This window comes from Gorilla gorilla, chromosome 6 (genome assembly GCF_029281585.2).
Source record: "Gorilla gorilla gorilla isolate KB3781 chromosome 6, NHGRI_mGorGor1-v2.1_pri, whole genome shotgun sequence".
NCBI lineage: Eukaryota > Metazoa > Chordata > Mammalia > Primates > Hominidae > Gorilla > Gorilla gorilla.
The window spans coordinates 165,892,413-165,906,568 of record NC_073230.2 but is presented as its reverse complement, the minus strand read 5'-3'; the positions used below and the strand labels follow the sequence as shown (position 1 = coordinate 165,906,568).

General features: G+C 59.0%; 2 protein-coding genes across 2 annotated transcripts; one reads left to right on the top strand and one right to left on the bottom strand.

The window, feature by feature from the left end:
* Positions 1–745: 745 nt before the first annotated feature.
* Positions 746–6,666, bottom strand: LOC129523931 (uncharacterized). Its single transcript, XM_055347897.1, has 3 exons — positions 6,602–6,666; positions 5,873–6,486; positions 746–1,279 (listed from the first exon to the last, which is right to left on the bottom strand). The coding sequence occupies exons 1-3, from the start codon at positions 6,664–6,666 to the stop codon at positions 1,236–1,238; spliced, it is 723 nt and encodes a 240-aa protein (XP_055203872.1). The 3' UTR covers positions 746–1,235.
* On the top strand, positions 6,517–12,337 carry MNX1 (motor neuron and pancreas homeobox 1). The gene is made up of 3 exons (XM_031007408.2): positions 6,517–7,520; positions 10,551–10,711; positions 11,317–12,337. The coding sequence occupies exons 1-3, from the start codon at positions 6,830–6,832 to the stop codon at positions 11,668–11,670; spliced, it is 1,206 nt and encodes a 401-aa protein (XP_030863268.1). The 5' UTR covers positions 6,517–6,829; the 3' UTR covers positions 11,671–12,337.
* The last annotated feature ends 1,819 nt before the right edge of the window (positions 12,338–14,156 follow it).

Here is a 14,156-nt window from a genome sequence, read left to right as displayed (position 1 = left end):
CTGGTAAAATATTCCCAGTTCAAATGGTGAGGTGGGCAGCAGGTTCTTTTTTTCAGACAGTCTTGCTCTGTGGCTCAGGCTGGAGCGCCATGGTGCAATCCTAGCTCACTGCAGCCTCACCTCTACCCCTGGGCTCAGGCGATTCTCCTGTTCCAGCCTCCCAAGTAGCTGGGACCACAGGCACATGCCACTGCACCGGCTAAGCAGCAGGCTCTTGACAGATTAGCTTCCCAACCCAGTTAGAAAGCAAAGGGGAGAGAGATGGGGTGCGGAGAGAGAGATGGGGTGCGGGGAGAAAAGCTGCCCTGGGAAGGGGAAGAGTGGGGAGAATGCGAGGCAAAGCAGCCAGGTCCCACCGGCATATAGAGCCCCTCCCAGGCGGGCCCCCAGCCTGGGACATGAACACTGTTGGGGGCGGGGAGGGCTCTTCAGGCCTTGAATGTGTGCACCTGTGAGAAGAGCTTAGGCAGGGTTGCAAGAGGTGAACTTGACCACAAACACCACCCTGGGGAATTCCCCCTCCCCCACTGCCACAGCTCTGGGAAGTGGCCTAAGAGGAGGTCTCTCTCTCTCTTTCAGCCACCAGCAGCTGCAGCTTTTGCCACCTCAGCAACTACTAAATAGACCAATTAGCGCAGACTTCCTGCCATTATCGAACATGGACTTGGACATTAATGCGCCACTATTCAGCCATAATTTCGAGTCAGAATGCGCTAAAAAATTCACACACTGAAGCATTCAAATGTCCCTGAGCCACATCTGTGTGTGTATTTGTGCTTCTTCCCTGTGTGTTTCACCCACCCAGCAGCCCGCAGGGCAGTAGTCACCATCCAGGCGGGATGGACGCCACCTTCTGTGACTGTCGAGTTGTATGTTGTCTGCGTTGTTCCCACGTTGCAGAGCTGCCGGTATCTGTCAGTGTAACCCTCTCCTCCTCCCGCTAGGGTGGGTGGGGGGAACAGGTGGGTTCTAAAGGGGTGCCTGGGCGCCCAGGCCAATGCTACCAGAGAGCAGTGTGGAGCCTTTGGAAAGAGTGTTGATTCCAAAACACATTTTCCGTGGAGGCTGGAGGCTGGGCTCTGGTAAAGCATGCAGGCAGTGCTCTCAGCCTCGCCATAAAGATCTCCTCTTTGCAAGACTCACGTAGCACTGTGGCCCGCAGGCTGGTGTCTATCTGGAGGGTAGTTCTGCTGCAGCATTCTGGGAAAAGTCCAGCTTATGCATGTGTTTGGTGGCTACCTTGTTTCTGCCAACAGTCTGCAGAGGGCCCTGCGTGAATCTGGAATAAAATAAAACAAAATAAAATATTTGTAGCAAAGAAAAAAAGACTCCAGAGAAGGCTTTCATTTCTGTGGAGGGTTGTTATTCCCCCAAAACAATGAAAGGGGCTCAAAGGAGCCTCCCTTCCCTCCCACGGTTTGTTTCTCTTTATGACACAAGAAGCTTCGAAGAGGCTGGAAAGGATTTCACCTTGTGTCAGAAGGAGACCTGGGCCAGCAGCTGAGCCCAGGGTGGCCAGGCCTGTCCCTTCCCTTCAGGGTCCAGGGAAGCTGGGAGGCTGCCCAAGGTCTGGAAGGAAGCAGAGATTTTTGTCTCTGGAGGAAATTTCCAAAAATAGAAGGCCCCTGGGTCACTGAATTTGACTAATTTAAATCCTGTGGCATCTCCCTAACTTCTCGCCAAGCCCCCTGGTAGGGGCTGGTTGTTTGCAGCCAGGGCTGGGCTCAGAGGAGAGGGTCAAGCCAGTGACTCGGGGTGTTCTGGGGGGCTCACATTGCCAGTGCAGCCTGGGTGGTGCTGGCCATGCGAGAGGAATCGGGGTGAGGGTGCCCTCTAAAATGGCAACAGGAAATCCAGGTTGCAGGGAGAGGCTGAGGAGGAGGGGCTGAGGGAGAAAACCCATACAGCGGAGCACACAGCAGACCTGGGCCCACCTCAGGCCCCGCCTCGGTTTGAGGGTTTGAGCTGCAGGTCTTTGGGTTGCTAATCCTGAGCCCACCTTTCCAGACTCCTTTAAGGCCCAGCTCCCAGGGGCCATAGAGGAGGTCAGCAGATCAAAGGACAGCACGAATGACTTGATGCCTTTGGCCCCCGTTGCTCTGAAGGGGCTGGGGTTGGTGGGGGGACCTGAGCAGATGTCCCCAGCTCCGGTGAGCCTAGGCCCTCTCCACAGATTCTCCTTCCCTCTGAGCTCCAGGAAGGAGGTCGGAGCATCTCCCAGCAGTTCCTGCTCTGACCCTCTGGGCTCCCACTCCAGCCTAACTAAGCTACTTCCTGTGCCAGGGGCAAGTCCCATCTCAAACTCGTGCTTAGGTCCCTCCGGCCAGTTACACAGCATCTTCATGCCTGTTTCCTGAAGAAAGCCTTGACAGTTTACATTGAAATGGAACTGCATGAGTCCCCGAAGACCACAAGGCTTCAGCAGGACAGGACTAATGTGCCTGGGCCCCTCTGCAGCCAAGTCCTCTCTGTTGGCCCTGGGCTTCAGTTTTGGAAACGCAAGATCTGCCCCCGGCTTCAGCCACCCAGTGCCCTTCCAGGCAACTGCTCCATTTCACATGGAAAAAAAGCAATATCTAAATGATAAATAAATGCATGATACCTGCCTCGCATCTTGTGAATATGTGAATGTACAGGTTTTTTCCCCAGTCCTCACGGGTTCCCAGTTGTGTGTGTAAGTCCAGATGTAAACAGATACAGACTACAACGGCGTTTTCTTTTGCGCTGGTTTGTAGAAATCACCATCTCCCTCCCAAGTAGTGGAAGGAAGGGCAGCTGCAGGCACTCTTCAGTTCCTTAACAGGAGGCCTGTAGAAAGCAGGCACCCGCGCTGGGCAGGGAGGAGCTGTGGTGGGGGCCAGCTGATTAGGGTGCACCAGGCCCTCTCTGCCTGTCTTGAGAAACCAAGAGCTCCAGGGAGAACTCTCCAGGGCTGAGTTCTGCCCCTGGGGCCCCTGGAGAGAAAACTCACCTGGAGACTCAGGTTTGGTAGCACTACTAGGATCAGACCTTTGATCTCTCTTTGTGGCCCTTCCCAAGACCCAAGCCCAGCTCCAGACTGCCCCAAAGCCAGCTGGGCTGGATCAATACAGATACTGGGAACAGGAAGAGACCCAGCAGGCTCCACCTCACACATTGTAAACCACACAAAGATCCACAGTTCCCAGATAGCTCCCTCTCTCCCCCACACCTGCCTCTCTCCATGCAGCTTTACAGAGAACCTCCTTTTTATATTAATGTATTCTTAAATATAAGCAGAACATCTGATCATTTTAAGGCCCTATAGCTCCTTAGAGTCCATTTGGTCCAACCCCTGCTTCTGTAGACAAAGAAACAAATCCATCGAGATAAGGAGCTTCAGATTCCTGAAATGGCACCTCAGCCAGAGGGGCGGTCCAGACAGGATGCAGGGCTGCTATGCTAGGCCTCCTCGGACAGCCTTGCACAGCCCCACAGGTGGTACAGACACCTGAAGGACCTGCACGCGTGTTGTCCTGTCTGTGTTTTCAGGGAGGTGTCCTCAGCAGGTCTCAGGCAGAACAGAAACAAGAGACAGGGTGTGAAGGGGTTTTGGACCATGGTTATTACAGAACAAAAAGGGGTGAAATTAATTCCTCTAGGAGTGAAAAATAAAAAAGCCAGAAAACACCCACTGTGATTTTGTTGAAGGAGATGGCTGATGTCATGAGTCTAGACTACACACCCCATCACCAACTAAAATCACCCTGGCAGTGTGTATTTTTGGTTGGAGAGAGGAACAGCATCTTCTCCAAGGTCCATCCTGGGAGATTTCTTCTGCAGCCACTCCCTTCCCCCAGCTCCCTAAATCATTGACCTCAGGACCAAGCAATCTGCCCCCAGCAGATGGGGGTGATGAGAAGAGAAAGGCAAGTCAGCCTTGGCGCCAAACCCCTGGAGGAGGAGGAGGCCAAGGCTGTGTTCTCTACCCTGGGGAGGCAGAGTCACAGCCAGGGCTTCCTGCCTGGGACAGGTGGCTAAGAATCTCTGGTCTTCTTTACAATCCTTCCCTCCCCAAAAAGGAACAGAGGGGATGGGGACTCAGGGCTAGGTGTACCTGAGAGCTTTGAGGGCAGCAGGGTGGGAACAGTGTGGCCTCTGCAATCAGACCTGGTCCCACTCCCAGCTCTAAGGCCGAACTGTCTGCTGGGAACAAGGATCCCAAACTCTCTGAACTTGTACTCTAGAAAATGGAGATGATAGCCCGGGCACAGTTGCTCATGCCTGTAATCCCACCACTTTGGGAGGCTGAAGTGGGTGGATCACCTGAGGTCGGGAGTTCGAGACCAGCCTGACCAACATGGTGAAACCCCATCTCTACTAAAAACACAAAAATTAGCCTGGCCTGGTGGCACATGCCTGTAATCTCAGCTATTGGGGAGGCTGAGGCAGAAGAATCGCTTGAACCTGGGAGATGGAGGTTGCAGTGAGCCATGATCATGGCATTGCACTCCAGCCTGGGCAACAAGAACGAAACTCCATTTCAAAAAAAAAAAAAAAGTGGGGAGCGCCTGGCGCGGTGGCTGACTCCTGTAATCCCAGCACTTTGGGAGGCCGAGGCGCGCGGATCAGGAGGTCAGGCAATCAAGACTATCCTCGCTAACACGGTGAAACCCCGTCTCTACCAAAAATACAAAAAAAAAAAAAAAAAAAAGAAAGAAAGAAAAGAAAATGGAGATATGGAGATGATAAAAATCTTCCTTCTAGTGTCATAGTGAAGATTACGGATGAGAATTGCAGAAAGCTCAAAGCACATAGTAGGTGTTCAAGAAATGCACGTTTCCCTCACTCCAGTGAGAGGTAGAACTGCATTTGTGTCACCACAAAGACATCTAAAGGCACGACAAACTCCATGTGAATGCCCGGGATTTCTTTTTACCAGTGGTCGGCTCTGCGGAGCCAGACCACATATACTCCAAGTTGCAGTTACTCATCCATTGCCATCCTCCTAACCTTCCAACCAGTCCTGTGCATCTGGGAACTACCCTGTGTTATAATGAAAACGATACCACTCATGGCAACAGAGTCACTGTCATCAACTCTCGCCTAGGTCAAAAGCCTTTTGAGGAGAAGTGGCAAGGTCTCTATATTTGCCGTTTTAAAAATCCCTCTTGTAGCAACCTGGCCTGCTAATTTTGAAGTTTACCTGGCACTGAGTTTCTCTTTGGCTCTCTCCCCTCTCCACAGCCCCTTCCGGTCCTTTATTCACCTCTCACCTGCACAGCAAGCCCTGGAACCTGGAACTCCCTCCCAGTTCTCACGCTTGCTGGGGAAGATAACTGGGACTAATGGCGCTATTGACAAAGCCTGGTGTTGATGCCGCTTGACTTCCCGACCCCTGTGTTGATTCTTTCAGCTTCAAAAACGCCCTTGGAAGTGGTTTTACTGTAAATATTTGAAGTGTGCGTGTGGGGGAGGGGGTGAGACCTGGATGCTCACTCCGTGCTTCGCTCACTCACGGGAAGCCCTTTCCTCTCCACTTCCCAGGAGGCCCCGGCAGCACGAGAGACGTAGCCTTTCCCCGCTCCTGCCCGGGGACTGGCCGGGGGTCGCAGCGGCAGGGCTTCCGAAGGATGCCGGGCCCTACGGGTTTTTCAGGGCCGAGGTGTGTGGGCCTTGACTCCCGCAAGCCCGCGGGCATCCCTCGGCAGCGAGGAAGAGCCTTGTCACCGAGGACCCGCTCCACTGAGCAGGCACGTGGGCGACGTCTGCAAGCCGACTTGGGTTCTGCAGGCCAGAGCGCCCAGATCTACCGTCTCCGCCTTGACTGGGGCAGGGGCTCCCAGAGAGGATTCGTGGAGGCCAAACTCACACTCACATGCGCGTTTACACCCCCACGCCCCCGCACACACACCTGAAAATGCGGGGCCTTCCCACAGCATATAAGGTTCGACCTGCAGAGCTTTGGCCACGGGGACAAAACCCTCCCCTGCTGCGCCCTGGAGGCCCGGGAGCAGGGAGGGCTTGGGAAACACCACGGTCTTCAGTGCGCTGCCGTCGCCTCGCAGAGCGGCCAGGTCTACGCAGCGTGGGCGCTCAGGAGCGTGGAACCACCGCGCTCCGCAAGGCAGACGTGGACCCACTCCAGCGCCGACAAGGAGGCCGGAGAGGACGCGCGCAGCTGGCTCCAGGGACCAACCAAGTCCGGAGGGGCCCACGTGTCTCGGGAGCGGGTCTTGGGCCGCCGCGGGGCTCTCCAGGGGCCCGGGGGTTGCCAGTGCCCGCCGTCCGGCTCCGCACCCAGGGGAGGGCGGGCAGGGGCCCCAGGTTGAGCCTCGGAGTATCCACTCCCCGGCGGTGTCCCCGCCCGCCAGCGCCGCGCAACAGCCCAGGCTGCTTAGGACCTCGCGGCGCGGGGGCGGGGCGGCGGGCGGCCGGGACGGTGACAGGTGCGCCCCTCGGCCAATGGCGGAGCCCGCGGCCCTCCCCGGGCCCCCGCTGCGCGCGCCAATCGGAAGCCGCGCTGAGCTTCAAGTGCGCGGAGGGGCGCGGGTCCCCACCACGGCGGCAGCGGCCTCGGCGCGGTCGCCTGAGGGCTGCAGCTCAAAGAACCGGGCTCCCGGGCCCGGACGCGGGGAAGCACTCGCGTGGGAGTTTGTGCGAGCGCGGCCCGGGGCGGGGCCCGCACGGAGGAGGCGCCGGGACCATGGTCACCCTCGGCTGAGTTTCCGGCGGCGACTTTGATTATTGGCAAATAACCACCATAACAATACCGAGCCCCCGGGCTTGCACCGCACGCACTGACTCCGCGAGCCCGCACACGGCCGCGTCGCCCGCCACCGGGCCCTGAGCCCCAGCCCCAAACGAGCCGATGGAAAAATCCAAAAATTTCCGCATCGACGCCCTGCTGGCGGTGGACCCCCCACGAGCCGCCTCTGCGCAGAGCGCGCCGCTGGCCTTGGTCACGTCGCTCGCCGCCGCCGCATCTGGCACCGGAGGTGGCGGCGGCGGCGGGGCGAGCGGCGGGACTAGCGGCAGCTGTAGCCCCGCGTCCTCGGAGCCGCCGGCTGCGCCCGCCGACCGCCTGCGCGCCGAGAGCCCGTCGCCGCCGCGCCTGCTGGCCGCGCACTGCGCGCTGCTGCCCAAGCCGGGCTTCCTGGGCGCGGGCGGCGGTGGCGGCGGCACGGGCGGCGGGCACGGGGGGCCCCACCACCACGCGCATCCGGGCGCAGCGGCCGCCGCCGCCGCCGCCGCCGCCGCTGCCGCCGCCGCTGGGGGCCTGGCGCTGGGGCTGCACCCTGGGGGCGCGCAGGGCGGCGCGGGCCTCCCGGCGCAGGCGGCGCTCTACGGCCACCCGGTCTACGGCTACTCCGCGGCGGCGGCGGCGGCTGCGCTGGCGGGCCAGCACCCGGCGCTGTCCTACTCGTACCCGCAGGTGCAAGGCGCGCACCCCGCGCACCCCGCCGACCCCATCAAGCTGGGCGCCGGCACCTTCCAGCTGGACCAGTGGCTGCGCGCGTCCACCGCGGGCATGATCCTGCCTAAGATGCCCGACTTCAACTGTGAGTACCCTGCGGCCCCCGTGGATGCGCGTGGCGGGAGGGCCTCGCGCATCCTCCACCGGCACCGCCTGCCCCTCTCTGCGCTTGGCTCCCAGCGAGCGGGGGAAGAGCTGCGAAGCCGCCTCGGCTCTGCCCGGGGCCTGCGAGGACTCGCCCGGACCCCCAGGCATGAGACGGGCAGCGAAGTATTAAAATGGCCATGCGCAGGCCTTGCCTTCTCTTCCTCTCTTAACGGGAAGGGGCAGTTGGAGGTGTGAGACTGAGATCTAATGATTAACCTGAAGGCTGCAGGAGAAGGAAGTCGCCGGGGGAAGGCGAGCCGAGAGCGCCCTGAATTAGGCAGGCCCGGGAATGGGGGTCAGGGCTTATCACCGGGGAAAGGAACTTGGGCCGGGTCCCCCATTGGGGCGTTAGAGAGACCCGCGGCCCCTCCAGGGAGAGGGAGTGCTTCAGGAGCAGCAAACGAGAGAAATGGGCTTCGGAGGCCGGGGGAGGCAAGGCCAAGGCCCAGGGAAACCCCGGCTCTTACCAGGGCGCTGCCCTCCTCTGGAAGGGCGTTGGATCCGGGGTGCGGTGGCCGAGGCAGGTGGCCTGGCTTGAACCAGCTATGGGGGGACTCTAAACAGTAGGTGCCTGGCCTGGAATCCTGGGCGCCCAACAAGGTAACGAATGCCCCTCCAAGGTGGGGCCGAGGGAGCCCCTGTTCTCCCCACCCCAGAGCCGCTGGGCTTCGGGCAGCTTCCTCTCCATCCGGGCGGGACACCTCGCCAGAGGCCTGGGCCCCTCAGGCTTTCCTGGCACACGCGGACTCTCCGGGCTGGGGCTCCAGGGCTCTGGCTCTCTGGGGCTCTGGCTCTCCCAGCTCGCCCCATCGGGGTCAGCTACTTTTGAGTCGGGCCGAGCAGATGTATATGGCTCAACGCTTTCAGCCGCCGAACACCCAAACAAAGAGACCCCATTGTTTCTGTCTGAGTGGATTTGTTTAGACTGGGGAGATGCAGGCAGAGCAGGGGGAAAGCAAAAAAGAAAACAGAAATAAACACTCCAGAATTCAGATTCCTTTGCTGGAAGCTGTGGTTGTGACTAAACAGAGAAAATCTAGGACCCCAGAGGCTGGAGAAGTCACAAGGGGGTGAGAAAAATCCCTGCAGAACGCTGTTTGCCCACAGCCGCCCCAGGCTTTCCTAGCTCAGCTCCAAGAAGGCCCCAGTGGCCACCCATCCCTCACCTGGGAGAGTCAGCCCTACTGACTGGCTGGAAGAGGGAAAGCTGCCCCTCACCTCAGACACGTCTGTGTCTGTGAATCCCCTGCCAGCCTGGGCTTAAACCCAGGGTGCCGACCCAGGGCCCATCCCTTCTGATAGAAAGCCACCAATATGACCTGCATTTCCCAGAGCCAAGGACGCTAAGTCGCCCACGGAGGGGGCTGGCCAGCCCCGGGGGCCCGTGGTCCTAGGCCTCCTAGGGGCGCTTTCTGGAGCTTCGTGGAGCCCAGGGTCACTCACAAAATTTATTAAAGTGAGACACCTTGCCTATTTCTGATTCCAAATGTTGACCTAGAGTTGGCCAAATTTTAAACACAGCCAGCTTTAAGTTCAGAAGAGGTATCTGCACCTGGCAATCCAAAAGGGCAGGCGTAACCATGCCAAAGACGGCGGAATGTGTTCTGAGAAGTCCTCCTCGCTGGTCACGGGGAAAACCTGTTTGGTTTCTTTAATTGGTTGTCTCTGCCCGTTGGATGGCATTTCCCAAATGGTCCCTCCGGAGCCAGTGTTTTAATTAAAGTTCTAATGTATTGTCAAGTTGGGAATTCGGGACCTTGTTTGACTAAAGCAGGGGGCGTGGGCCATCCTCTAAAGCAGATTGCCCATCCCGGGGGACCTGGGCTCATCCAGGCCTGGGGCTCGCCTCCTTTCTTTCCTTTGCTTTCTTTCTTTTATTGTCCAACACTTGTCAGGCTCCTGGGAAATCAAGGGAAGTCTCGTTTTGAGGTCATAAAACTCTCTGTGATGTAACCGTGCGAAATTATGTAAATAAAGCCGGGCAGGCCTCCCTGAACACACAGAGAACCGGATCCTGCCTGCGCCTCTGCCTGTAATTTGCGTAATGAGAATTGTCCTGAAAAGGCTTCTAGTCTCCCCAGGCCTTGCCCCTGCCGCCCACACCCTGAGGAGGGGGCATGCCAAGGAAAACATTTGAAAGGTGGGAGGGTCCCTGGTGAATACACAGACTTGGACCCTGGGTTTGGTCCTGTTCCCCCTGTCCTCTCTCCCTTCCCTTCCTCCCTTCCTTTCTTCCTTCCTTCTTTCCTTCCTCCCTCCCTCTTCCCCTCTCTCCCTCCCTCCCTCTTTCCCTCTCTCCCTTCCTTCCTTCCTCTTCTTTTTCTCCTCCTCCTTTTCTATCTTAAGGAGGCAGTGCAGGGAGACCTGGAACAGCAGGACCAGCTCTTCCCAGACCTGTTTGGATCTGAGCCTGAATCTCTAGGAAGGCGCAGTGAGGAGAGGGGGAGAGATTTGGTTCTCATCACTCACTGCTCCTTTATTTTATTATTTTATTATTTTTTATTTATTGAGAGATGGGGTCTTGCTGTGTCACCCAGGGTACAGTGCAGGGGTGCAGTCTCGCTCACTGCAGCCTTCAACTCCTGGGCTTCCCGGAACCTCCCTTCCTGGCCCCCGACTGGCCTCAGTTCTCCTCTTGCCTCTGGGTCAATCCACTGCTACCAAAGCCGGCTCCTGTGGAGAGGAAGCCTCCTGCGATGGGCCCTGTTTAACAGGGACACTCAGACGTCTCCCAGACAAAAAAGAAAAAAAAATTGGTCTCATTAACTCCAAACTACCCATTTCCACTTGGTGGTCCTGAGTCCGCAATTCCTTGGGGAGTGGGCACTGATAGTGAGGGAACAGCCCCGCCCTCTGCAGGGCCAGGCCTTGGCGCTGGGGCCTTGAGTGTAGTGGTACAAGCAGCAACGGGAGGGGCTGGGGCGAGGACCGGAGCCGGCTGTGGGCCTCACTGCCCTTTGGTCCCCAGCCCAGGCGCAGTCGAACCTCCTGGGGAAGTGCCGCCGGCCGCGCACCGCCTTCACCAGCCAGCAGCTGCTGGAGCTGGAGCACCAGTTCAAGCTCAACAAGTACCTGTCGCGGCCCAAGCGCTTCGAGGTGGCCACCTCGCTCATGCTCACCGAGACCCAGGTGCGCGCCCTCCCCGCCCCCGACGCATCCCGGCCTCCCAGGGGACACTGTTACCTTTGCACTTGTGACCCACGGGCGGTCTGAGGCATCTGGCGCTGCGCCTCGACGGTTCAGACGGCGGGCGCACGGGTTCATCTAAGGTGCCCAGAGCGCCGATTCAGTAGCTTCGGGTGGGGCCCAAGAATCAGCACTTAACCACCCCTCCTTTCATTCTGAAGAAGGTGATCCCCAGGCCGCATTCGAGAAATTTTGTTCCAGAAAGAGAGGAGGGAACATCCTGAGACTTACCGCGACGTAGCCAGCTGCCCTGACCCTTCCTCCGCAGACGGAGGGCGCGGGTAGAAAAGTCCCCGGCCTGGGTCGTTGGGGACATAGTCCTAGCTCCCACGGAGCTCCAGCCCAGCTCTGGGGTTTGCTGCTGAGTGGGGGGTTGCGGGGAGGAGGAAGCTACGAGCCCCCTCCCCATTCCGCTTCTAAGTCGTCTCACCCTGAGGCCATTCCAGGGCCGACCCAATGGGGCCCAGGCGCACGCGGCCGGGGGACTCCGGGGACAGGAAGCCCTGGGGTGGCGGTGGCCGGTTTCTCACGCCCGCTTGTGCCCGCAGGTGAAGATTTGGTTCCAGAACCGGCGGATGAAATGGAAACGCAGCAAAAAGGCCAAAGAGCAGGCGGCGCAGGAAGCGGAGAAACAGAAGGGCGGCGGCGGGGGCGCGGGGAAGGGCGGCGCGGAGGAGCCGGGAGCGGAGGAGCTGCTGGGGCCGCCCGCGCCCGGAGACAAGGGCAGCGGACGCCGCCTGCGGGACTTGAGGGACAGTGACCCCGAGGAGGACGAGGACGAGGACGACGAGGACCATTTCCCCTACAGCAACGGCGCCAGCGTCCACGCCGCCTCCTCCGACTGCTCCTCGGAGGACGACTCGCCGCCCCCGCGGCCCAGCCACCAGCCCGCGCCCCAGTAGGAGCCCCGCGGCCCAGCAGGTGCGGCGCGCACGGAGCGCCCCGGCCGGCGGCTTCTCCCGGAGGCCCCGGCGCCCGCACCCACCCGGCCCGGCCCCGAGAGCAGGCTCGACCGCCGCCCCATGGACCCCTCGCCCAGGCCGGGGCTGGAGGGATTCGGCCGCGGCCTCCGGTCCTGGGCGCTTCCCTTTTAAGCAAGGGCGCCTCACCTGCTCTTAAAGAAACAGCGAGAGGGAGACCCAGGGGGCTGAAACCTGAACTCTGGTTCTTTTAAAATTAATTTTGGTTGGTGTTGGGGGAGGCGCGAGTGCGTGTGAGAAGAACCGACCCACCCCGCGCAAGGGGAAGCCTCCTGTCTCCCCTTTCCCCGCGTCCGAGAAGGCGGAAACCCACAGTGTTACCTGACTTATGAAACTTGAAACCGCCTCTGGAGCCGCCATTCTGCAGAGTATTTGGAAAAAGAAAAAAGGGCTTATGCTTACGTCTCTGGGGTCGGGGGGATTATGTCACGAGCGTTCAAACTGCTGGAAATCTCAAAACTGTACTGTCTTTATTTTTGTATATTGTATTTATATATAAAAAGAAACGTCTACGTATGCATGCTAAATTATTATTTAGCTTCTCCCATCGCCCACGATGGAATGTAAAATAAATTGGTTTTGTACTGGATCAGCGTGCACGCGTTTTGGGGGATTATGCCCGCGGCATTACAATTTGCTTGTAGAAATGATGGGGAGGGTGTCTACTCGGCGGTTGGCAGCTGAGGGTGAAAATCGGAGTCTCAAGTGGGTGTCAGGACCACCTCCGCGCCTGCTGCTGGGGAGTCGCAATGTGAAGTGTTGGCAAAAATACCTGTGGCCAGGTGTCAGCGCATGCCCGGCTGCCTGGTGCACCCCTGTCCCGGGACACGTGCCCCTCGGAAGCGGAGCTGTGGACTGTATTTATTTTCCTATTTCCTTGCTAGCTGTTGCTTCGTTGGCGCTCCAGAAGTGGAAATACGCTATTTGGACGTTTCAGAAAATAAGCTTAAAACGACTAGGCGTTAGTAGCATGTGGGGTCCCTGTGACCTCAGGCGCTACTGAGGCACATTTCCCGGAACGCACCGAATTGCGCGGTGCTTCTCTCTCTCCTCGACCCCGGCCCTCTCTGTTAGCAGAACCTTCCTTGGCTGGCCAGGATCGGTCTTCTTGGCTCTGTGCAAACACGTCCGCGAGGACAGCGGCGGACTGCAGCAGCGCTCCACACCGCGGCTGCAGCGGCTCCGGGTTAATCAGCCTCTGCAGCGCGCGCCATCAATCACCGCAGCCAGGCCCAGCGCCATGTGCTGCACACATGCGGGCTCAGCCCGCGCTCTCGTCCGCCCAGGAGCGCAGGCCCGCGGCCCACCCAGCCCGGCGCGACTCCCGGCCCCCTTCCCCCATCGATGACCCAGTGGCCTCTCCTGGCCCCGGAGGAGACGGGCGACGGGGACGCCGCTCCTATCCCCTCTCCCGGGCCTTCCTCCTTCCTTCTGTTTGTCACTTTCTCAGCAGCACCTGCGTGTGCCCTTCTCCTCCCTCCTCCCCTCCCCTCCTCCCAGCTGATAAAATGAGTTCAGAAGGGCCTGGCGTTTCATTTGGGTGATTACCGCGGGGCGAGCGCAGCCACACCTCTGCCTCAGGGCGCGGGGAGATTAATATCCTCTCTGGCAACTCATTATCACCCCGGGCCCCTTCCATAAAATCAACCTCATCCAAGGCCGGGGCGCGGCTGCTGGGAGTCCAGGCAGAAGCAGCTGCTGGGCGCTGGCGCAGGGGCCGGGCCTTCGCCGCTTGGGGTCCAAAGGTGTTTGGGGGAACTGGGAGAGGGTTTGCCACTGATGGAGGAGGCAGAGTGCCCAGAGAAAGAGGGTGGGAAAACCAGAGGGAAGGGGGGAAGACAGATGCTTTTTTTTTTTTTTTTTTTTGGTTTTTTAAAATCTGCAATCCGTACATTTCTTTTTAATTTCTAACACATTGGTGAGGTTCAGCCTGCAGCAGTCTCTCCCCTCGCTGGCCCCACATCTGGGGATTATTTTCCCCTTGGGCTCAGCCGGCCCAGCCTCAGCGCCCTCACCAACACTGGGCAGCCAGGGAAGAGTGGGGGCTCGGCCTGGAGCTGGGGTGCCCCAGGCCTCCGCGGAGGGTCTGTCCCTCTACCCCCAGGGGACAGGCGCTTCCTCTGGGACAGGGGGAAGAGCGACATCAAAGTAAGACGCTGTTAATAGGGCCGCCCCTCCCCCGTCCTCCAGCAGAGCCAGGCCCCGGACCTGCGCCGGCCCCTGCGCCTCCAGCAGGCCGCTCAATCGCCGCGGAATTTATCTCGCTAATAAATTTAATGATCAATTCGTTCTTGTCACAGTAGCTCTTCCCCAAATCAATTATAGCAAATTTAAATATAATCACTGGCTCGTCCTCATCCACTCCGGGCACGGTGAACAATTCATTCTGCCTAATGAACGGTCTCGAG